Source organism: Coturnix japonica, chromosome 6 (genome assembly GCF_001577835.2).
Source record: "Coturnix japonica isolate 7356 chromosome 6, Coturnix japonica 2.1, whole genome shotgun sequence".
Taxonomy (NCBI): Eukaryota; Metazoa; Chordata; class Aves; order Galliformes; family Phasianidae; genus Coturnix; species Coturnix japonica.
This window is the reverse complement of record NC_029521.1, coordinates 22,265,573-22,289,945: the sequence shown is the minus strand read 5'-3', so window position 1 is coordinate 22,289,945 and position 24,373 is coordinate 22,265,573. Positions and strand designations below refer to the sequence as shown.

General features: G+C 39.3%; 1 protein-coding gene across 3 annotated transcripts in view; it reads left to right on the top strand.

The window, feature by feature from the left end:
* SORCS1 (sortilin related VPS10 domain containing receptor 1) overlaps positions 1–24,373 on the top strand; it is a 258,259-nt gene that overhangs the window by 74,458 nt on the left and 159,428 nt on the right. For all 3 annotated transcript variants that reach the window (XM_032445519.1, XM_015867126.2, XM_015867125.2), the window contains exon 2: positions 6,895–6,962. In XM_032445519.1, the coding sequence (XP_032301410.1) occupies positions 6,895–6,962 (68 nt within the window). The remainder of the gene's footprint in view (positions 1–6,894; positions 6,963–24,373) is intronic.

Here is a 24,373-nt window from a genome sequence, read left to right as displayed (position 1 = left end):
ATTTTCAGAGTTCTTGGCACTGGCCTAGTTGTTAGAGACCTTGATACTTGCTGACTGGTATAAAATTGCTAAATAACAATAATATGAAGGACAAGATTTGTACCAGTAATTTGCCCCAGATAATGAGTTCTCTAGAGTTTCTTTTTTTATTCATGAGCAGCCTGTAAAATTCTTAGTCATGAATTATTTAGACTTGCTTGTGAATTTCTTTGAAAACGTTTCCTTACATACATGCTGCACCAAGGAGCTCATTGAGAATATTACTGTGTTTTGGTGGCTTCTTCCCTTTTTAAAACTGGAATTAAAAAAAAAAGTTATATGTTGTAGTGAGAAGGTAGAGAGGAGGAGGGGAAAAGATGGGAGCAGTACAATTATTTCTAGTTTGGACTAAGTGTTGCTTCCTCTCATACAGTGCAGCCTAAACAGAGAAACGTGGGCTATTAATGCGTGGTGCATAAGAAAGCTTCAAGTGCTGTAGCTTCCTGCTCAATTATAGCAGACCAGCAAGCTTATGGAAACTTAATTTTGTGCTTCTTTGTTATTGACTTATGTTCCTGCTAAGTAGGTGATGGAAAGGATCTCTAGAGTTTAATAAGGGATTCATGGATCACTGCACATTGAGGTGTACTTAAACTGTCTTGGTGGTGTCTGTTTATTTCTCTTCCCAAACTGTTGTGACTTCGAAATCAGAAATTGCTCCAACAGGATTCAATCAGCCTGGCATGATTTTAGGTCAATGTAGAGGTGGTACTGTAAGAATCAGACCAAGAAGCTATAGTGTGAATGCTGTTAAAAATTTGATTGTGTTCTTCTTGTTTGAAAAATCTCCATCAGCATGGAGCTGTAAAAGTTGCTTGTTTTCATTTAGTACCCTGTTGTGCTGTATAAAATGGAAAGCATTTGGAGAGAGAACCTGGGGATGGTGGTGAAAATATAGCTGAAAAAATGTATCCAGGATGAGAGAGGCTCTGTTGGCATGAATTAGATTGAGTTGCAAAGTCAGATTATTTTGCACTGAGGGTCTTTAATAATGATGATTAGACTTTAAACACCATGATTGTTTTAGTCTGTGTCCATGTTTAGCCTAGCTTGAATAAGTGCAGCCACTTCTTTTTACCATCGTGTTCACATGCTGTTCCCAGGAGTAAATTAGCAGTTGTGAATAGTACAAAGCATTATGCACCTTGTGTGCTATTAGCTTGCTCAAGTACTGCATTCTGTGCATCTGAGGCAGGAGCCAGCTCACTGTGGGCTGGCTTACTTTCTGGACACACAACAGAAGCAACAGCTGAATTACATGGCCACAGACAACTGCTGTCAACTCCTTTCTGTTGTGTTATGAGCATGATCACCAGTGCGTGCCTTTTAGTACCATCCTGGCCAGCTAGTTCAGCAGGGAGAAGAGTCTACTTAAATGTAATCCTTGTTATGACTGGAACTAGTATTGCAGTTAAGGATGAGCTTTGGCCAGTATCCTGTGATAGCCTTACTAGGTTTATTTGTACAGCAGCGGAAAACAAGGTCTTAATGCAGATTTAACCTTGTACTAAATGTGGGTCAGTAGTACAAGGAAGGATGGGATGAGGTTGTGTGGACCAGTTGAACTGACCTGGGTCTGGGAAACATTTAGCCATGCTTACTATGCAGTTTCTCTTGGAGTTGCAAATATCTGTCATAATTATCTTCACAGAGGGGCATTTAAAATCCAACCACTGATTTCCATCTTAAACCTGCAGATGGGCCTTCATGTCCTGAGTCTAAAAAGCAATCACAGTTCAGAAATTATCAACAAAGTTGATTTTCTTTGAAAATGCTGTTTTGAATTAATGTGGGTTCCGCTTACATTCCTAGGGTACCTTGTACTTGCTAGAATAGGTGTGGGGAAATGGTTTCCTTTGGGAAAGGGTGATCCAGATTCAAGTATCTCTTCTGTTAGTCAGTCATTTCTTAGGTGAGTGTGCTAAAACACCGTGCCTCCTGTCCCGCTATCTCCTGCAGCTTTTTCACTTTCTATAAAGAATTAAAACAAGCAAACATACTTAAGGCTATACCATAGTTAGAATGGTCACTGGGGATGCAGTAAATCCACAGTCAAATCTTTTCTTCTCTTGGCTGTTATGGCAGAAAATCCTGCTTCAAAAGCTGTTGTTAATGAAGAACAGAACAGTCTTGCATTTCTCTGCAGCTGGAAGAGGCATCCATATTCAAAGCAAAGCTGGCATAAGACTGGATTTTCAGGTTCCTTCTATTGTGTCTCTAGTTTTCTTGTTAGGTTGTATTGATTGGTAAATGATAAGGAAGGGGGAGAAAAGCATTCTCAGTGGGAAAAAGAAATAAATAAAATATAAATGAAAAGCAACAGAGGAGGAAAATACTGTCTTGCTTATTATTTTCATTTTATTACTTTTTTCACAGCCATATTCTGACATTTAGAACAACATAATATGCATGTCTCTGTTCATTAGGTTCCTCAGTACTACACAGTGACAGCCTCAGAGAAAGGAAAAAAAAGGAAAATAAAAAGGAACAATCTTAAACATGAACTAACCTTTGCAGGCTAAATAACAAAGAAATGAAAGCAGCAAAAGCAGAGAAGGAGAAATATATTTTCTCAAAGAGTAAATGTAACTGAAATCACAGCCTTGAATTAGGTTATTCAAATAACATTGTGAAGGGGAAAAGAGAATATTGAACCCAAGGCAGAAATAACTAATTTTCTGCCCAAATACATGTTTGTTTTGCATGTAGATGTTTGAGATCTATTACTGATGTTTGAATCAGAGCAAATAACACCAGGAGTCCGCTGAATTTTGGGGGGGGAGGAGGTGGGGTGTAAAGATGAGCAGGAGCTGATTCAAATCCATGAAAATGGGAAAGATTCCTGTAGGAAAGCCTTTCTGTATTATGGAAGCGGGATATTTATGTGATGTGGAGATATCTAAGCTATTGCATAACAAACTGGTGGGTGTGTGTGTGTGGATAGATAGATAGATAGTATATATGCTGCAACATAGTGTCAAATACAAATATTAGCTTAGAAATATTAAATATTGAAGGCTGTCTCCTAATTTTACTAAGAGATCAAGATACAGCAATATTACTTTAGATTCTAATGATCTGGGCTTCAATGAACATGCTTTGATGGGTCAAGGAGTACTTCTGATTGTAGGAGAATTGTTAGAGCTATAAGAAAAGTATGATGAAATACAGTTCTTCACACATTAGTGTAGGAGAGCATATGGTACTCTGAGATGAGTGAAACAAAAAAGAACAAGGAAGATGTTTCAGCTCTCTGAAGGTGGAAAATTTTGTTTTTTCTTCTTCTCATTTAATTGCTATTATATTCTTATGGGGACGTGGATTACACTTCATTTTTCATCTGAGGAAATTAAAATTCTCAATTAAGTTTTCTTTTGTGGAAATTTGGACATTTGTGACCTTCCCTCAAAGTCTGGGTAAAAAAAAAAGTCAAAATGAGTAACTTCTGACAAATAAATCTGTTTAACACTACTGTAGTTGCACATTGCTGGTTTACTAACCCATAAAAGTAGGCTTGATTCTACTCCCTGGGATTACAGGTGAGGAAAGTGTGATTCTTAAAACTCTGCTGTGATTTTCCCAAGATCACATCAACTAGTGGCAAAGAATGGAGGACAATCCCACTAGATTTCTTATTTTCTCTTCCCAGTTTCTGTGCCTTCTATCTTCAAGTCTGCCTCTAAAACTACCAGATGTCAAAATATTCAGTGGGGAATATTCTTTAGTCTTTTAAGTCTGAATTTCCTCTGGCAAGCAAAGGATGAGGGTGCCAAGAAAAGACAAGGCTTGGAAAAAGATATAAGCAACTTTCTTTAACTGTCCAGCTGCTTCGTAGATCAAGGGAAGCTGGAAGCTGAAGGTAGATGCAATTCCCACATCATATGGAAGGTCTCTGCACACACTGGCACTGAAACTTCACTGACTTCACTGATATCTTTCATCAGAAGAGCTGTTATTTAGAAAGGTTTTGTATGCTTTCATGCTCTCACCCCTTTTCCTTTACCCTTTTCCATCTTGATTTTTGTTTATTAGTTAAGTAGGGAGTTTAGAGACTCATCTGGAGGAGGGAGGGATGGCAGTGATGTGGTCTGAATCTGGGAGTGCAGCTGCCTGGTTGTCACCAATTAGCATTCCTGGGAGGGAGGAGATTGAAATTTTAGCGCTTATAAAGCCCTAATTGGCTTTGTGAAACGTATGTGCCTGCTGCTGCTCTGCCATCTGCAGTTGGCACTGTGCACATTGGCCTTCTCTTCAAAGAGGTACCCTGCAGGCTGGCACCTCCTGGCTGGATGGCACTGATGTTGATGTGTTTTGTGGGATGGAGGGGTTATCTAGGTCAGGGCGCTCAGAGCTAATAGGGATGATGGAGTAGAGGGAGTCGTGGTGTTTTGTATGAACTGCCACTGTCATGAACAGCTCTCCTCAGGATCTCTGGTGAGAGCAGGAGTCACCATGAGGCTTTCTGAAGGCAATGTCTATTTGGGTCAATTCTCAGTTTGTTGTGGGGCTTTTGTTATGGGAGTCATGGCATGCTTGGTGTTGGTGGGCAGCATGCCTGTAGGGGTCTTGGGGTCTGCAGGCAGATTGCTGCTGTGTATGGCAGGGCTAGTAGGGAGCTATGCGAGGGATGCAATGCTTGGAGATGAAGCTAGAGTCACATAAGGGCTCAGAGCTGAGTTGGGTGTGCAGGGAGCCTGGGGCTGTGGTCTCCTCTCAGGTATCTGCAGGGCCAGCCCTCATGCACCTCAGGGTGAGTGGCAACACAGGCTGGCGCTCCTGGGGGCTGTGGGGTGGCATGGCAAAGCATCACAGCTAGGGACTGTCTCACATCAGGTACCTCCATGAGTCACTCCTCCATGGCCTCCATTTCTGTGGTACTGTTTATTTTTATGGTGTCACTAAAATGTCTTCTGCCTGCTGGGGTTTGTATTTTAATAGCCTGAGTTCCCAGGCAGTTGTTTGTGTATAACAGGATGAGGATCTCATTTTAGATGTAAAGTAGGCGTGATGGAAGAAATGAAGGTAGGACATTAAAATGGGAGTGAGCAGGTAAAAAAGGAAGCTGTTTTTCTTCTGGAGATTGCTTTGATAAACTGTTTTTTTTTTTGCAAGTACTTCTCCTGTCTCCCTTCTCATCTGCTCATGACTTGTGTTTGTTCAGATTACACAGAATTGTAGGGGTTGGAAGGGACCTCTGAAGGTCATCTAGTTCCATCACTTGAATGCAAGTTCCCTGCAGTAGGTTACATGGGAAAGCATCCAGACAGGTTTTGAATATCTCCGAAGGAGGAGACTCCACAAGCCCCTGGACAGCCCATCCCAGAGCTCTGTCACCCTCAAAGTAAAGAAGTTGTTTCCTGCTTTATCTATCTTTGAGAGATTTAACTGCTGTAGAAAAGAAGAAACATGCTTGTCAGATGTACATAATCTGTTCTCCTTACCTTTCCTTTGCAGTACCTATTTGTTTGCTTACATTCTCTGTATCATTCTTTCATGCTGAACGTATTAGGTAAGAGCCAGTTCCTCCCTGGTTCAAGGCTTTCAGTGTGTAAGAGACAGGTTAGCATTTACCATGACGTGTTCAATTCCTTTCCTCTGCTGTGCTGGTGCTAGCTTTCACAGAGCTTATAGGGACTGAATTTCCTCCAGTCCTTTGTTTCTCTGCCAAATTTGTTGAAATTGGCTGATGAAAGTGAAAGTTGTCAAGGGAGTAGGGGGATGTGAATCTGTAAGCCTTGTTTCTTAGGAACCCAGGCTGAAAATAATAACGTAGAGGTATATAGATCACGGTTTTTGTCAGATAAGAAACGCTGTGCCTCTTCAATTTACTGCAGTTTTAATGGGAAAAGGAGGAGAAGATATACAGTGACCTGTCAGGGAGAAATGCAAAATAAATTAGTAGCAATAGTAATGGTCTGGTAGTTTGTCCCAAATGTAGGTCTTGTTAAAAGAGCCCATCATCTTGAAAGTCAGTAATTATTTCTTTAGAACATTAACAAAAGTGCAGGCTGAAATGTTTTGCTGGAAATTCTTTTTGCTAAAATTGCCTTCCTCCCCCTGGCAAGATAATTTTATTCTAGAAGTGTCTGTTTTGGCAAGAGGGAAAAAACTGTTTATGAAAAGAGCTAATAAAACTCCTAAACCTGGAAGCATTTCCATTCTGTCTGTTTCTGAAACTTCTCACTAAAGTCATAGAAACATTGCTTATTAGAGACACTTGAAAGTCTCTAGTTTGGCCTCATCCTCAAAGCACAGTTATCACCAGCTGTGGATAATGGCAGCCGTTATTTTGTCCAATTAGATTTTGTCCTCCAAGGATGGAGGCTCTGCAGATACTCTAGGTATCCTATACCAGCGATGAACTTTGTTTGTGGAGATTCTTTCCTGGTACCTAGTCTAAGCCTCTCTAGCTTCAGTGGATGATCGTTTACCTATTTAATTACCTACCACAACAAAAAGTAGCTTGAAGACAGACCAGGAGGTTACATCCATGTACCACAGCTGTGAAAAGGGTGAACAATTTCAGTGCTTACCAAACAGAATAGAAAGGAATGTACCGCAGGAAGCAGAAATCACCTTGTATTCTATAGCAGTTTCTCAAGCATATAAGCCACTGCATTCTGCCTGTTGGGGTTAAGGGAAGACCTTGTTGCAGAGCATTTGCGCAGGAAATGCTCAGCATACTTACTTTCTTTGCATATACTTCCTGTGTCAGTTTAGGCAAATACTTATGACAATTAATTCAGTTATGTTAAGCACCCATTAAAGGAATCTTAAGTCCTCCCTGGGGTCATTTGCACTTCTGTAAGATTATAATTGTTTGAGACTAACCATGATTTCTTCTTTTGCCTCCAGGTGATTCTAATTCTGACAAAGCTGTACGACTACAACCTGGGAAGCATCACAGAAAGCTCTCTTTGGAGGTATGGAGATAAATTGAGTTAATAATTACTATCTTACTTTTAAATAGGAGCAGCCTGATACAATTCTTTTATTTAATTTAATTGGATTTTTTAAATGTGCTGGAAGGTTTGTAGCTAACCTATCTCTCATTCTTTTATTTTGTACTTGAAGAAGAAGAGGCTGGAGGCTGAAGTTTTGATTGTCTTGTTTCAAATAGATAACATATTTCACAAACCTGCCTTTTCTGTATTATTCAGAAGAAAATTGACCAATTGGTTTATTTTTAGAGTAAGTCAAGCTTATGTCCTTGTTTATTATGAAGAATCTTATGACTGTCTAATGCACAAATGATACTTCTGAAACATCAGTACTGCTAAGACTGGGAAACTGTCTGTGATTAAAGTGAGCTCAAATGGACATCCCAGGTCTGTTTGTTCAGAACTCGTAATATTAGTAGCAGATGATGGATTTCCATTTGTGTGATGCTGTCTGTTGTAGTGATTTGTAATTTTGTTGTAGTGCCTTGATACTTGAATGACTTTAAGAGCATATTATGCACTCTGAACCAAAGGCAAGGTTTTTCCTGTGGCCTGTTTCTTTATGGTGTTATTTGGATCCAATGAGGGCATGTGGTATTTGGTGGTTTTTTTTTAAACTATCTGAAAAATAGATTTAAGAGGTGTTTACTTAATGGTTCTTGTGGTAGCATCAAGAGCCATGATAGAGATTTTTCTTGTGGTTTGATCCTCAAAGTATTGTTGGGCAGTCTGGGGGCTTTTATGAAGGCCACTGATGGAGGTGAACAGACTACTGTTTCTCTCCCAACTAATGAAATACCAAAACCCGTAGGATTTTCTTTCTAGCAATAGAAACATACAGAATGATGGGCATTTTGTGGGGCTGATTAAATTATTTCCTCTTTTGCTGTGGAGATAATTAGGTCTTCCTATTTCATATAAATTGCTGGTAGGGCTTGAGATCAGAAAGGATCGTACTGTCTCTACTGCCCTTTGCCTTGTCTGATATGCATGCTGAGGTGTCACAATCATTTCAGAAAGTAATATTCACAAATGTAATAACTGTTACTTATTCCCTCTAACTACCCTCAGCCATTTCTCCCTGAAAAATCTCTATTTGCTTTATCAATCATTGAGGAAGGGATGGTGTTTCACTCTGTGGATACACATCCTTCTCCATTGCTTACGGTGCTAAAGAATTACTTTGTTCTTGTGATGCAATGAAATATTGTGCTGAGGTGCTGGTTTAGGACTGAAAACAGAACAGCCACATCAGAGTTGGGAAAGCAATGCTTGATGTGATGTGTGAGCTTGGGCACCAAATTGTGCCAAGGAGCTTATGCTGTTACCTGTTTCAGAACTGATTTCTTTGAAGTTTAAATGTTACTATGTTTGAAAGAGAAGTGGCAATGCAGATGTCATGGAAGGTTGTACCAGAATCTGGGAGTTTGGCTGTGTGGCAAACCTATAAGCTAGTGCATGTAGAGCACTCTACTAGATTTCAGACTTCCTTAATATCAGAAAATGACATAAGAAAAGCTATATTTCCTCTAACTTAGCATCCTCTTGCCATAAGGCAATCTGAGAGAGAGAGAGAATATACAAACAGAATTTTCACACCTGGCAGTTCCTCATATTCTCCCAGCCTTCATTCATAGTGTTGAAGTTCCAGGTCCTTCCTCACCCTTTGGTTTAAGATCTATCTGAATATTTGATTATTATTAGTGTATTTTTATTTAGCATGTGAGTTTTGTTTCATTTCTCAATAGTTTCAAGAAATAGTATTTGCCACTGTGAAATTTTACTGGTATGAACTTCCTTAGTAACTTCTGCAGTGGTGTTAAAAATTTTTAGCACCTGTGACATCTTGGAGAAAAAATACTGTGGATTTGAGGAACTGCTTGGCTTGTTTTGAACTCATCAGCTCTAGTTTTACTTGGCGTCTGTCACTTGCCAGGGCTTGTTTACAGCTGCATGGCCAATCATCCACAGTCCCTGGAGAAAGGCTTTTCTCTAGGAGATGTCAGAGGAGAACCAGGGTGGCTAAAACCCACCCGTGTATCATTGCAGTGCTCTGTTCTTGTTCTCGATTGGCTCTTCTTTGGCTCTTGTGGCTGTTCTGACTGTCGCCAGCATGCTTCATTCTCTTAACTGAGTCCTACCGCCTTATGTCAGCTGTAGGTGGTTACACAATGCTCTGTCCTGAGTCTGGCTCTGCAGTTAGATCCCTGCTCAGCATGCAGATATGTATTTGGATCATTAGTAAATAATCTTTTCAAGATTCCCTGACAGCTTCTCTGTTCTTAGTGTGATGGAAAGAAATGACTGAATGGGCATGTCATATTATTTAACTCACCTTACAGAGAGGTTATTAGCTGTTGCACCTCCTGGCTGCTTAAGTGATGTGTTAATTTACATCTTGCTTGCTTCAAAAGGGTAGAAAAATTGAATTGAGTGAAAGGCAGAAACATATCTTACACTTAATTTATTTCTTCCCTCTAGCTTTGATGCTAAGGAATAGAGGAAATCATGATCTCATATCTGGTTTGATTTCTGCTGTCAAGAGTTCTGTTTCTGAGGAAAAAATCAGATATTCTACATGTTCTCACCACTGAAGAGGAATCTCTGCCTTGAGTACATGACAAAGAAATACCACTCTTGCCTCCTGTGGAGAGTGTGTTCTCCAAAGTCTGATGAATAATGAGGGGCTGTTCAGAAGCATGTCAAAGACACAAGTCATTTGTGCTACAGCTGATTATAAGTGCATCTGTCACTGTTGGGTAATTTAAGCGGTTTTGTGACTGATGAGATTGTAACCATCTATAACATAACCATGCCATCGCCTACAAGATATGAATCTGTGTTCTTTGTAAGCATACTACTACCTGCTAGAATGGGATTTCTATATAATTTTTCAGCCAGTTTAACTACAGCTGGCTGCAGTGCTAATAGAAGAAAATTGTCCTTCTGAAACGACCCATGAATTAAGAGACCACTAGTGACATACATGAAGGGATGAAATATAGCAGAGGAAAAGAACAGAATCTGTACTTTCTTGAGTACTGAAGCTCAGAAACTTGCCAGGTTTTGGATGGCAAGTGAGCTGTTATTTCAGTATATGGTAAATGAAGCTTTGTATATGGCTGTGCCTGACTTTAATTATGTTGTTATCTTGACATACTTTTTCCAGCGTTTTAGATGAAAGACTTTTATTTACATTTGCTATCTTTATATATTCTTTATATAGAAGAGGAGGAAAACAGAGATGAGAAAAGATTATCCATCACTGAGCAATTAACCAAGTGTACTGGGTTTATTTCTCTTCCTGTCATAGGTATCTCAGATTGCAGAAAGGATTAAGCAGTGAGAATTAGATGTTTTCTACCACTAGAGTAAGATAAGCCTACATTTCCAATAAATAAAAATGCCACAAAAAGTGACTGTGGTGTCCATGAGCTGCAGACAGTGGAGGAGAAGACTGATTTATTTATTTATATTATTATTATTTTTGTATAAATGTGATGTTCTGGAAAAGTGTGTAGGGCCCTTTCTGTTAGGAACTTTAGTGGCTGACACACAATACGTGCTGCTATTTGTCTCCTTCCTTTCATGTTTTAGCTTGGTATTTCTTTAGAAAGTAGCAGCAATTTAAACTTTACAGCCAGTAGGTAGGAAGATGTAGGGTTTGCTTGGCCTGCAAGCAGTTATGCTCTAAACATGCATCTGTTGCTCTGATTGTTCTGGCTGCAATTGATAAATAGGACTTGTACGCTCTGACACTGTTCTTGAGTTCAGAGCTTCCAGTTCAGTAGTGCTTAACACTTCCAGCTTGTACTCCACTGTTCCTGGTTTCTGCAATATGGAAGCTTTTAAATGTATGCCATAAAGGAATTTCAAGGATTCTAGAAAAGATGCATGCTTCTTATAGATCTAGCTTTAACTTCCCATATAGACAGCAGGGGATATGTAAAGCACATCATCCTGCAACTTTATCCATTCAAGGACTTCAAAAAGATGAGCTTGGTATCTAAACTAGCAAAGAACCAGATTCCTTTGACCATTGCCACTTGTAGGTATAGGAATAACCTTTATATCTTTCATGGCTCCACTTGATGAAATAAAGAATTCACTGAGTTGAATGCAGAGACACTATCTTTCGCTCAGAAACTGTAAGCAACATGTTTGTAGAGAATTAAGGCTGAATCCTAATTGTGTTCCTGTTCTCTACTGCTATCAGCTATTGCTGAAGACAAGGTGATGGCTGAAAGCAGACATAAACTTTAAGAACCATCAGTGTTAGCTCTGTATGATGAATAATCTTATAGTTATCATCATACAGAAAGTGTTTTGGCAAAAACACTTACTAATGGAGGTAGTTTTGCATTAGTATGTAATTTTTCTTTTCTCTGGATTAGAGAGTTCTTACAGCAGGATACTTGAAAGGTTAGCAGTACTTTCTCCCTTTGAAGGTCATCTCCAGGAGAGGTCTGTCACTCTGTTGTCCTCCTGCACTTTATATGATGATTCATTCCTTACTTCTGTTTTGCAAATGGGCTCTTCTCCACGCACATTTATTTTCTACCTGCTGAGCAACATTAATAAGGTTGTAACCTGCGATTTAGTGACACAGCGTGCTCTGAAATGGCAGATTAAGATCTTTTAGATGGAGTAGAGGAGAACCAAATCTGTATGTGCAGAACTAACAAAATGGAGAAAGATTTGTCATTAAGTGCATTTTAACAAGCAGTACTATGGGAAAGAGGAATATGAGAAGGACTATTTGAAATGCTTTTATCCATAAATATGGTGTTTTAGTTGCTCAGTGTTGGTAAATGCTACTACCTTGTCTTCCATTAGCACTTAGTGAAATTTTAACTGTGGAACACTGACACTTCTTTGTCCTTTTTTGTTGTTTGTTTTCATTTTTGCTCCTGCAAACATGTGAACTGCTGGCTTTTCTGTGTGTATATATGTTGGAAGGCATTTGTAAGAAAGGGGAAATTATGTCTACACTCTGTTATCCACATAAGAAGCAGTTTCTTTTTACGGTTTGGTCACAGCAGGAGATTTGGCTATTCTGGAATAGCAAGCTTAGAACATGGATTTTGTACTCTGTGGAGCTGCATGCAGCCTTGTGGGATGGGATACTATTCAGCCAGCAGGACCCTGGGGACTTGGCTGTTTCCACAGCTATCATTTTTTATCACAACTGTTTATTTTACCCTGGTGACTTGCAGTAATAAAGCCTTCTAGCACAGTCAACTCTTGTAGTTAGCAGGCAAAACAACCCAGGGAAGTTTGGCAACTATCAAAACAAGTTCCAATAAAGCTGGAGAAAGGAAAAAGCATTAAAAAAAATTAAAAAAAAATAAAAAAATAAAAAAACCACCACACCTAAAAAGCAACTCACAGCAAATGCTTTAATTGGTCCTAACTCAGCATAATCTTATTGAATTAATCCATATTTTTACCTTCATGGAAGTATGAGGGCCAGGATATCTGCAAGCACCTTGTGGCTTAAATACTGTATTTATTTTATCAATGGCAAGGAAGTTGTTGTGCTTTGACACAACATGAAGAATTGTGCCATGGTATTTTGAAGGATTGTATTCAGTGGAGGATTTAGAGATGTGCTCCTCATTGCCTGGTCTGTGTGTATAAAACATTTCGTACTAATGACAATGCAAATTTATTAAGCATATTAGAAATGTGTTCTCTGTTGCAGCCAGTCATGAAATGTAGGAGTGCTGTCAAGTAAATCAGAGGGAATACCGATCCATTCTCTGCATGAAAAAACATGTAAATCAAGATCATGAATATTAATTCTGACATATATTATCAATATACTGTAAATAACAGATGCACAAAGTTCATGCTGTTTTATAGACACGATGTTCAAATGCAGTTTGTCATTCCTCAGCAGATTAGAAGATTAAGTTGCACACCTGTTTCACAGGCTGTGCCTGTTTCTGAAAATGATACAGTTTAAAAAAAAAATTAAATATATTTAAATTGATCTATGAGGTGCATCCATTTGTTGTGGCTGTGCAACAAATGCAAACAAGCTAGACTGGAGCTGATAAGACAGAAGGAGGAAGCAGTGCTGTAGTTACTGGTTTAGAAGCAGGAAGCAAAACACCCCTCATGTTCTGATTTATTTATTTATTTTTACTTCCCACTGCAGACACACTTCTTTTTGAGAAGCTGTGTAAAGCTGTAGTCCCCTTTTCAGAGAGGCATGCACTTCACTTATTGGAAAAATAATATATTTGGGTTTGAGCTTACTACAGTCTTGTTTAATGCCTTCAATACTAGCTTGAGCTCTGGAGTCTTCAGATCCAGGTACCAAATACTTCCAAATATGTGCCCTGGGAGTTAAACAAACACTGAAAGTTTGTTACTACTACAGGAGCCAGATGACTCCCTAGGTCTCTCTTGGAGGATGTAGTAGAACAGCTGGACAAAATGTACTGTAAAAAGTCATATTTAAATGACACCTAGTTCTGACTGTGTTGCATGAACTGACGGTCTTTACATGAAACCGGGATGACTTGCTTGGAAGTGGCCTTTTCTTCTGATTTCTCTAACCTACTACATATTTACATTCACATCTGTTTGGGTTTCTGTTTACTCCCTTCTGTTTTTCCTTAAAGCCTGAGGTCATAGAACCAAGTGACTGTTCATGATCACATCTGGTTGTGGTTTTTTTGGTGTTGAGAGGAAGGCCATCTTCCTGATAGTTCACATGGTGAAAAGAATATTGGAAGTCTTCAACTGACAGACAGATTTGCCTGACTTGGCTAGGAGGCAAACCAGGAGGGAATTGGGAGTCAGAATGGGGTGTATTCCTCCAGGAGCTTATTTTGTACTACCAGAGGCAAGGGTCAGCTCCCGTGCTTAGTGAGACAAACCTCTGAAGTGTTTGCATCCAGTCCTCTATGGAGCTTTGAGAGACTCTTGGAGATCTGTGCAGATCAACATCTTTGCTTTGGGTTCTCCTCTACGAGAATCTAATCTCTCAAAAGGGCAGAAAGAAGTGAGATTCAATACCATTCCTGATAAATAGTCTGTTTCCTTTCCAGGCAAGGGACATCAACACAAGTGGAGTTATGACTACAGTCTGTGGAGCATTGCAGGAGAGAGCTACTAAATGAGAGAAATGGTAAAGGCAGCAGCAAAGCAAAAATCTTTGTGAATCACACTTATTTCTTGTTTCATTTCTTCATGAAGATCTTTGTTTTCCTTATAGTTTTTATATCTTCATCTGCTCTGATCTTGTTGTTTCTGGGATATGAAGGAGGCAGGATCAAAGTGCTTTTCCTTCTCTCTCCATGGTAGCAGCACCTTTATTTTTTTACAGGGCAGGTAACAATGTGAAACATTTGCAGAGTTCTTCCTTCAAAGGAATTTTCCTTGCTGCAGTATTCAGAGGTGTTCTGCTATCTTTCCTAGCCTGCCTCCAGCACTGCCCAACAAATGACAGCTATTATCAGTGTTAAACTCTTGATATGAATCCTACTATCTTTGGGATAATTTTTTTCTTGCCCTACTACAGAAGTCAGCTTATGCCCTGAAGCATGAATTTTGATGACTTGCCACATTAACATGAATAACTGTTTTAAAATATGTATTATAGGCTATTAAATTATCAGCCCTTTCCGGTAAGCACAACTGTGGTTTGTAAGACTGACCTCTTTTTGCTGTGAGCAGTGTGTGCTGACTACAGGCATTGTGGAAATATCATTTCTCTGCTTCCCTGCCAACACTCAAGTGACGTTGTGCTCTCTTGTTATGAGGCAGCATAAAATTTAGAGGCTAGTCACGATGGAGGTGGTAAGAAAGAAACTTAAAGACCTCAGTAAATTTCCCTTCTAAGTGTTCCCTTTTCAAAGGTAAATGGTCTTATTCTTTGTAATCTCTCATTGTATGTTAACAGCTTTCACAATGCTGACTCTTTTGTAAGAAAAGCTCATTACAGTCCCAGTGCTTTATCTCCGTTAAAGGAGCCAAAGGAGAAAGAAGCCAATACATTTTTTCTTCTATTTTTCTTTAGACTACACCACCTACTCAGCACATATGTACTGTAAATTCAAGATGTGGATGTTACTCAAAACAAGTGTGATATCACAAGTGTCTTAATAGTTTTTGATTTATTTCCCTAAGCGCTTTATTAAGATGATGCACAACGGCAATTTGAAAGCCAAGAGCAGTGTTAAGAGAAAATTGGATGAGTTATTTTTGATCTCCTGACTTTTCTTCCTCATTACAGTAATTTGATTGAGGCAGGAGGGTCCTGGATTCGGAACAGGGATTTTACTTCTTAGTGTTTCTATGTAAGATAATCAAGCCAGTTTGTGATCTGAGTGAGTAGAAGTATGAATGAACTTACTGTGATACAAGAGAGCTGCATGGTTCAGAGAACAGGATACTGCCTGGGTTTGTGGTAATTGGAAGATAAATATTTGGCGTAATCAAGAATCAGCAAATTCAAAAATCATCTGTGAGGGTTTTTCTCCTTGCAAGGCATTTCTAATAGCATTTTGCAGTGTACAGTGGTATAGAATATTTGTACCATTAGTTTGGTAATAAATCCTACTAGTGTGATTTCCAAGTTTTGAGACGAGCAGTGTAGTGAATTGCTGTGACTTGAGATTGTCACAGTGATCGAATGGATTGTTTAGTGAGTTGGGCTGACTTGAAGAAATGTATTTTAGTCCAACAAAGCATAATAGTAGGATAAGGGCTGAAGGCTTTACTTAACCATACTGTATACGGTACAGTGAAGAGCTGTGATCAGGGAATGTGTAGGCAGGGAACCGAGCATCATGTCCTGTTGTGAAGAGGCTAAAATAGACTGTTTTGATTGATGAATATATAAACTATATATAAACTAAGGAGATGGAAGTTGAATTTATAATTAAGTTAAAACCAGATAATAATGTTTATTTTATGATTCTGATTTAGATTGATAGACTTTATGACAATATACAATTTTCAGCTCCTCTCTGCACATATTATGGAATTTCTGGACAGAATTGAAAGAGAAAATGAAGATTCAACAGTTTGTCATGCTGTCGAGGATGTTTCTGTGCAGCAGAAACAACCCAAACATGGCTACTAAAGATGCCTTCTGTGGCACAGAAAATCACAGAATCCCAACTGTTGGAGACTGTGATAGTATTTGAGGGAAACAGGGATTCTTGTTTCTTGAAGTCTTATGTAGATGTCTGTTCTTAGAGATAATATACAGAGCTAAACTCACTTTGGTCCTGACCCACGTCCACAATGATATTTTTGTGGTGGAACAGGACTCTGTGTAGATGAATTTTTATCTTGAAAGTGATGTTATTGTAGTGTAGTTACATCTCATACCTAAATTTGCTCATTTCCATAATCCTAAAATAATTTTACGTTATTATTTTACGTTTTCTATTCCAAATGATTGCATGCAGCACAAGGCTAGCATGGTGAAGTGCTGATTTCTATTGAAGAATAGATGCACAGTATTATAACAGATTTTAAGATTAGCAACTGCAGATCTGTTAACACAATCTAGTCTCAGAATATCCTAGGAGATCATGACATTAAATGTCTCCCAATAAAGTCACACGTATAATAAATACTTGAAACCGCAAGTGAACTGTTTGGTATGTATTTATATGAATAGTACTTTGGTAGGCGAAACAAAGATAAGGAAATATGTGACGAATAATATAATATAAGGTGGGCAAAATGTGAGAAGCGTTGAAGCTGGGATAGGAAACTATTTTTGTAGTGAAGATGGTAAAGTTTAGAAAAGGAGCATAGAAAATCAGCTCCTAGCTAGTCGAAGCTGATCTTACTTCACTGACTTGAGTCAAACACCACACTCCACTGGCATTTGATCTGCTCTGTAAGCGACTTCTGTCTGTAGGAATTAAAGCAGCATCAGCCTTATTGTTAGGCTTTTCTTCCTATCAGTATTTTTTTGATAGCTATTACTGCTTAGCTGTATAATGTCTTCAAAACGCAGAGTAAACAGAAAAGGTGGTTGAAAATACAGTAAGTGCAGCTATAAAGACTATTTAATCTTTGTCCCATTAGAAAATAATGGTCATTGTCGTAATAAGTGTAATTTCATTGTCCATCCCCTCTATTAACACCATTAAAAAGCCATTGGGTTTGTCAGTTGGCTTCTCTTACATTCAAATGCTCTTTATTGTTTCAGAAGAAAGCTGCTGACTCAATTCCTTTAGAAAGTAGATGGTGTAAGATTCTTGGAGCAAACAAAGCTTGATGATTAGCAGAATTGCTGTTAAAATTTCTTAAAAAATAAAAAAATAAAAAAATCACACACACAAAAACTTGTATAGAGATAAAACTGTTATTTATATATATATATATGTAATCTGTAGTGTGCTGTTAGTCTTCAGATGTTGGTTAGGTCTTCTGGTCCCTTGCTGAGTGTTTCTTCACCAGAGATGATGTACCAGCTGTACTGAGCTTTACCTGCTTCTCAACAAAGAAAGCTAAACTCCACTGAGGCATGGGCATCTCATAACAGTCATGTTGTGTTCCTGATGCTGTACTTCTGGCCTAGTCTTCAGCTTGTTTCAGAGGCAGCAGTAACAAACTAATTGAAAGTGGGCTTTTTGGAGGGGAGTTCAACATGCCCCAACTTGTATAGATTTTGTAACATACTACTTACTGGAAAATGCCATACTATGGGCTAAGGTGGTCGTCTGGTATGTCTTCATCTCTGTAGCATTTTCAGGTTGGCCGTGTTATTTCTACTACCCCAGAAATGTTTCTCTTCAGAGTGGTAGCAATGACCTTGACTAAAGACCCTGCTGCTTGGGACACATGACTCAATACAGCAGGGACTTCTATTTAATTAATGTGCCTGAACTTACAATAAGGACCTTGTTGGCTTGTTAATTGGTTTAAATTTCTGTATGTATGTAATGATGATTGTCCTGCCTTCTTCTGGTTGAATGTGGTGTAGAGAGAATTGAATCTATCTCCTCCTCCCTAGTTTGATAAATTTGACTTCTCATTAGCAATAGCCTTTGGCTCTGGCTCACTGCCAGTTTTTCCTATCTAAAAGAAATTTTCTACTTTATTTTGTCTTTTGTGCAAATATAAATGCAGAAAGTTCTTATAAACCAAATCAGCATTTGCAAAATGATATAGTCTTTTCTGTTTATTTGGGTACTTATGAGTTACACACCTACTATAAAATCAGGAGTTGCATCTGAAAATATAGCAAGTCAAATGCATGCAGCAGTGAGCCCAGTGCAGTGGGGAAGGCAGTGCTGCTGGCACTTCAGGCGATGACTCTTTTTGCTGCTTGAAATGAGTTCACACCATCTGCTGTTGTCACCTTATCTAGGTGAAATTTGAAGTGTTGTGAGTAGGGACTGAAGTTAATGACCTGGAGTATTGAACCGACAGGGATCTGTGGAGCGTCAAGCTCATATGCCTTGATAGTATGCAGCAGCTTATTGTCTAACGGGTTGGAGATGCTAAGGCAGAGGTAAACTCTAAGGAAGAATTTGACTCAGGATAAAGGATTTCTTATCTTATTATACTTCAATGTCTGGCAGCTGCTGTACTGTATCAAAGAAATTAAATGGGTGAATGTGGGAAAACTTGATTGATGGAGAGCAAAAGTAATTATCATTGCTGATATGCTACTGGAATCACTGTACCTCCTCTGGGAGACAAAGAAATTCTCAGGCATCCTATTCTGACCAAGCCCACATCCTGCTCCCCTACAATAACGTGCCATGGTCTCTTCATTGCTTCATAGATTGCATAATAGTGGATGCCTGTAGTTGTCTTGATTTATTCATTTATTTATATAAGTCACCAGCTGCACCCAGTATGTGGTTTCTAAAAGCAGAAGAAAAGCTGTACCACGTAAATACCAATGGAAGGTGAATCATGCTTACTCAGATTTTTGAGCTCACAGCAGTCCTACTAAAAGACACAAGATTGCTGTTAATGATGCACTGAACTCAATTTTTTTTTCATAAATTTGGATCAATGTTTAAAGTCTGTTGTAATGTTCTAATGTAAACAAACTGCAGAGACATTCTCAGTAGGAACAGGTCTGGCAGCACCATTTTTACTGGCAGTCCTGTGAAAATACAGTTGTGCCACGCAAAGATTGGAACTTTCTGGCCTCTGAATTGGGCAGAATGTGTCAGCACTATCAGCTGATGTAATGCCCAGTGGTACAGTAATGAAGATGCACTGATAGCATTGCCTTTCTGCCAGAGCCCCAGAGAAGATGAGTAAGAATGTCTTCTTTTGCCATAAAAAAAGACTGTTCTGTTTGTTGAAACTGTGGAGAGGGCTAGTTTGGAAATTAAGAGCAGAGATCTTTCCTCAGCCCCTCAGGCAGAGGTGCATGATTTACTGTTTGTGTTCCAGTGCTGTAATTTGCTGCACTCTCAACTGACTTCTTGGGATTCATAATTTATTGTGTTTAGTTACCAGTACTTTCCCTAAAGCAGTCCCTTTTGCCTTCCTTACCAGTGCTGCTGATCAGTCTGTCTGTCAATTGCCACAAGAATGTCCTCTGTTCATCTTCTCTTCCAGCTTCTAAAACTAAACTTTATTCTCAGCTTCTCCTTCATCTCGTGCATCTCTTGTTTGCTCAGCCAAAGATTTAGATTCAGCTATTCCCAAAGGTGTGCTGTCTTAGTCCCTTGATTCATTCTGGAACAATTCCCCTACTGGTACAAATCACTGGGATGAATGTAGGTATGCTGATTAGCTGCTATGACAACTATGTCTAATTAGCTGAACCAGTATCTCCCTTCCTGAATACCCAGAGGAGGCTTCTTATTTGAAAATTTTATTTAGATGAGTTAGGAATTGATCGTTATGCACAAGTCCAGCGTGCAAAGGCTGTTCAGCCTCTGATTTAGATCAGTAGCCTCAACTCATGGGGACAAAAGAGGCTTTGTGTTTGAGAGGTGACCATATAGTTGCCGAAGAATTTCATTTCTCCTTCTGTACTGTTTCCCTATAGAATAAGATTCCTTTTCCTGCTCACCTTGTCGTAGCCCTCAGAATATGAAGGTCCTTCAGGATAACACGTACAGACAGAGCAGCATCAGGAATTTTACCCTGGTTGTCCATTTCTTGTGCAAGAGCCAATACAATCTCATCTGCTTCCTATATCTGATTTTTATTGTCTGTATCTTACTGATAATTGAGCTTTTTCAGGCTGTTCCCTTTCCCTTCCATTTATGGACCAGTAAATCCTTTTTGTTACGCTGGAAAGGTGCAGTTTCATTTTCATTTTAATGAACTGCTGCTAGGAGAGCCCTTCCCTTTTTGAACCCAATCTCTTTGTCATCTTGATTGGTCAAATTACCAATGAGTCTGCTGCTCTCCATAATCATGAGTGTTGCTGCATTGTTAAACACCTCTTTCTATCATATCCACAAGCAGAGCTTGAAGGGCTAAAAGAGAACATAGCCCCATGTTAGTAAGAAATACAGTGGCTCAGGAAGCTTTTTTCAGGTGGAAGGAGGCCCCTAATTGAAGTTTTCTATCATTTGGAAATGACTGTATCTGCGTTTGCCCTGCTCTAAGAGAGAATTTGATTTCAGTATATTGGTGGTTGTGGCAATAGCAGCCCTAGCTGTTGTTTTAATGCTCAGAGAGCTACAGAAACAACAGTACTTCAGCTGACTATTTTGCTATAGACTGTCCTCTCCTTCCACTGCTTATATTGTGCCAGGAAATTCTGTTCTGGAGTCTTGTTCTGAACAGTTTTGTTTTGGCATTTTGTAAGGTGAAAACAAGTGTCTGAAATGTTTCAAGATAACCCTGCAGATGACTGAATTTCACTTTTATATTTGATCTTTTGATATCTTCCCGCCAACCAATGCAGCCTCTACCCCCTTCTCTTTCCAGGCAGAAGTAGAAACCTATAAGATAATGATTATTCAGGCAGTGACAGTGCAGATGTCAAAGTTACTGTTTGTGGTCTCTCCAGGACTCTTTAAGAGCTTGGGATTAAATGGGAAATTTAGACCACAATGAAATTACTCAGCTGGTTGGAGAGAGGCTGTTCCTGTTTGGTGATGATTTTTATGCTTCTGAATAGCAGCAGTAAGACTGTGAAATTTGTTACCTAATGACAGGCTGGCTAGAATGTTGGGATGTGTCCCTGGAGAATGTTTAGATTCTGTGCAGAAAGTGTCCCCTGATGTAAAACACCATTAGGGAAACTTATTTTATAATGGAAAAGATCTACTAGGACCCATTACATTTTTTCATGGGTGAGAAAGTAACAGATGGTCTTAATCTTAGTGACTGTCAACAAGGAAAGGCTCCATCAGTAACGTGGAGATGCTACAAGATCTTGTCTCGCCATGCTCCCTAGAGGTTCTGGTTCCAAGAACCAAATGCTTCAGCTTATTTTGTGGGTTTTATTTTGCAATAATACCAGGAGTAACCAGCTGCAAGTTACAAAGGAGGAAAAGGAAAGGGGTTGCTTATTCCCCATTTTTGGCTTCAGTTTGCTTTGTTTCCCACAGAATAATTTTCTGCCTCCCAGCAGGATGAGTCTCTCTGCCTCCTAGCAGGTGTGAATATGCAGGCTTTTAGCATAAAAAGATTATCCAGCATTCACAGGAGTAGGCTTCTCAGTCTGCTGAGCAACTTCAGGGCTCAAATTATGATTCACATCAGTTATGTGCCACTTTTCCTATGACAGAAATTTAATTTTGAAGCTCTTACAAGTAGTGAAACTCCCAACAACTGGGATCTTGTTTCTTCGAACATGTTTGCAATTACATATCCTGCAGAGCCATGTATGTGGGAACTGTTAGGTCCTGGCTTGCACCAGTGACTGACCATCTGGTGAAGGGGCATGGCCAGCCTTGGGAGCCCAGGTGCTTGCAGTCAGTTCACCTGTGTGACCAGAAGGAGTGGACCTAAGGTCCATCTCTCCCTAACCACACTTAAGTACTGGCAGCCAAGAGGGAAACATCTCTACTTAGAGACTGCTTCCATCTGTGAGTTTTTCAGTGAGTCCTTATCTTCAGGGTGGGGTAAACTATTCCTTCTTGATAATACCTGATAATAGATCGTGGCTAATACCTTTCTAGGGTTTTCTGAAAACTATATACCTCTGTTTTGTATCATACACCATACAGTAGTAATATGAATACCCTTTTGTGTTCAGTTTTGATCAATTTAAAAAAGAGTATGTTAGAACTGCAGAAGGTTTAGTAAAAAGTAATTAGAATGGACCAGTATATGGAGAGAAGTAGAAGGAAAGATAGAACTGACCAGGAATCTTGGTCTGGAAAGCAACAATTAATGGGGATCTGTTAGAGTATAAAAGTCTCAAAGAAGGAAGTTTATTGTGTGTTTCCTCATATTCTTTTTTTTCTGCTGTAAGTATTAAGGACTGTTAAATAAATATATTGGCAAATTCAAGGCAAAGGAGTTGAGATGTTTGCTAATATTGTGTCATTGTCAATTAGAGCTCTCAGTGGTAACCTAAGTTCACACTTGGGAAATAGTGCATTTTGATCATATGCTTATATATTTTTGTGGCATAAGCCTGGGAACTTTATGAGGTGTCCCACTGATAAAGGTTATGTGATACTGAGTCACTGTGCTGCTGAGGCTGGTCATGGCAATGCTAGAATGCCTAAGTACAGGTGAGGTGGGCCATTCTGAGGGTGCCACTGAAATGGATTGCAGGTATTTCTTTTGCTTATATTGCTACTGTCCTGGAAAGCTGAGCTGCCTCTGCAGGAGCAACAATAATTCTTACTGATATACACTTAATACCCCTGTCAGTAGCTCCCAAGGTTGTTCACACAAGGTTCAATGTTGTCCATATTGCTCAGCAGCCCTTGGGATGGCTGTGTGGAGGTATAAGTAAACCTTTTCCCTTGGGTGTCTGACACTTCTCTCATTTGATTGACGTTCCTCCACTGAAGCTGACTTGAAGAGTGTTTGCACTTGAAACAAGTGGATCAAATTCTAACTTGTCTAAAATGGTCCCCCTGTTAAATGTTAAACTGACCTTTTCAAGAGAAATTTACTTGATAGTTCTAAGTGAAGGCCTGCTTTAAGCTAAACCTGTCACTACAACATGATTAAATTCACTTAAATGTACATTAGTTGCACATATTATTAATGGAAATTGAAATCAGCCAGAATCATAACCATAAATTTGAAACAGGGGGAAAAGGAGATGGGGGGGAAAAAAAGCAGCATATAATGTGAAAGTTAAGGTGCTTTATTCACTTTAAGTTGTAGATAGGCTGAACAGGAAACTTTGTTCTCAATCACTGAAAAATCATGGACTTTTCTCTGTGAATTTACGATGTTGAAATTTTAATCCACGGAAGAAGGGTGATTCAGGGTATTTTTTGGCAGAGATTTGATCTGTGGAGACCTAGGGGAATTGGTCGTGGTTATCTGGTCTTATTTCACTGGCTGCTGGACCTTTAAGCAACAAATTATCAGGTTTCTGGCTTTCTGTGTAATAGATGGAGACAGCCTGTGGATGAATGTTGAAAGTGGGTTTCTGGAGATACCTTCTGCTGCAAGCATGTCTGCTCTCCAGCTGAACTTCATGTTTAAATCTTGCACCCATTCTTGCCTCTTTCCTATCTCCGCCATCTAGCATGGCAGTTCCAGTGCTTGGCTGTTGTGGCATGTGTTATTTAAATTATCTATCCTAAGTAGGTCCTAATAAATCAAAACTAAATTGAAGGCTATCCACTTTGTAGGCATTTAGCAGTGACTTTCTATCAAGCAGAAGAATAGGGCTTGGCAAGCATCTCCCAGACACTGGTCCAGTGACTTATGAAGGTTCTATTTGAGGGAATTAGCTTTATGGTGCTGTGTGACCTTTGTAATTTGAGAGTGCAGATTGGAACCTTTTGTAATTAATAATCCTTGTTCTACTGGACTTGGCTTCCATGCAGGTGAAATTAGCATGACTTCAGCCAGCTGTTCTGGGACATAGAGTACTTCAGTGTGGCACTGGATAATACTTAATAAATATATTCTTGTTTGGGCCAGAGGCTAAGTAGGATGCATTGTCCACAACCTGGAAGTAAATGTTAATATCTTGTCTATCAAATGGATGAAATATTTTATTTTCTGCCAATGAAAACTCTACTTTCTACAACAGGAATGTTGTGGGCCCATATAGTTTGCACCACCACCTGCTCCCTGTCCAGTAGAGCATTTATCAGTATGAAAGTAGGCAGTCTCATTAAGTCTGCTGAACTAGTAGTTGTATGAGTGTGTTACCCTGGAAGTGTTGTCTTTGGAGGGAGCATGTGCATGGCATTGCACACAAATTCAAGAATTTCCATGGCTCTTGTGGTTATATGTGAGATTTGAGGGGGAAAGCAGAAATCTTAAGGGGTTCCATGACA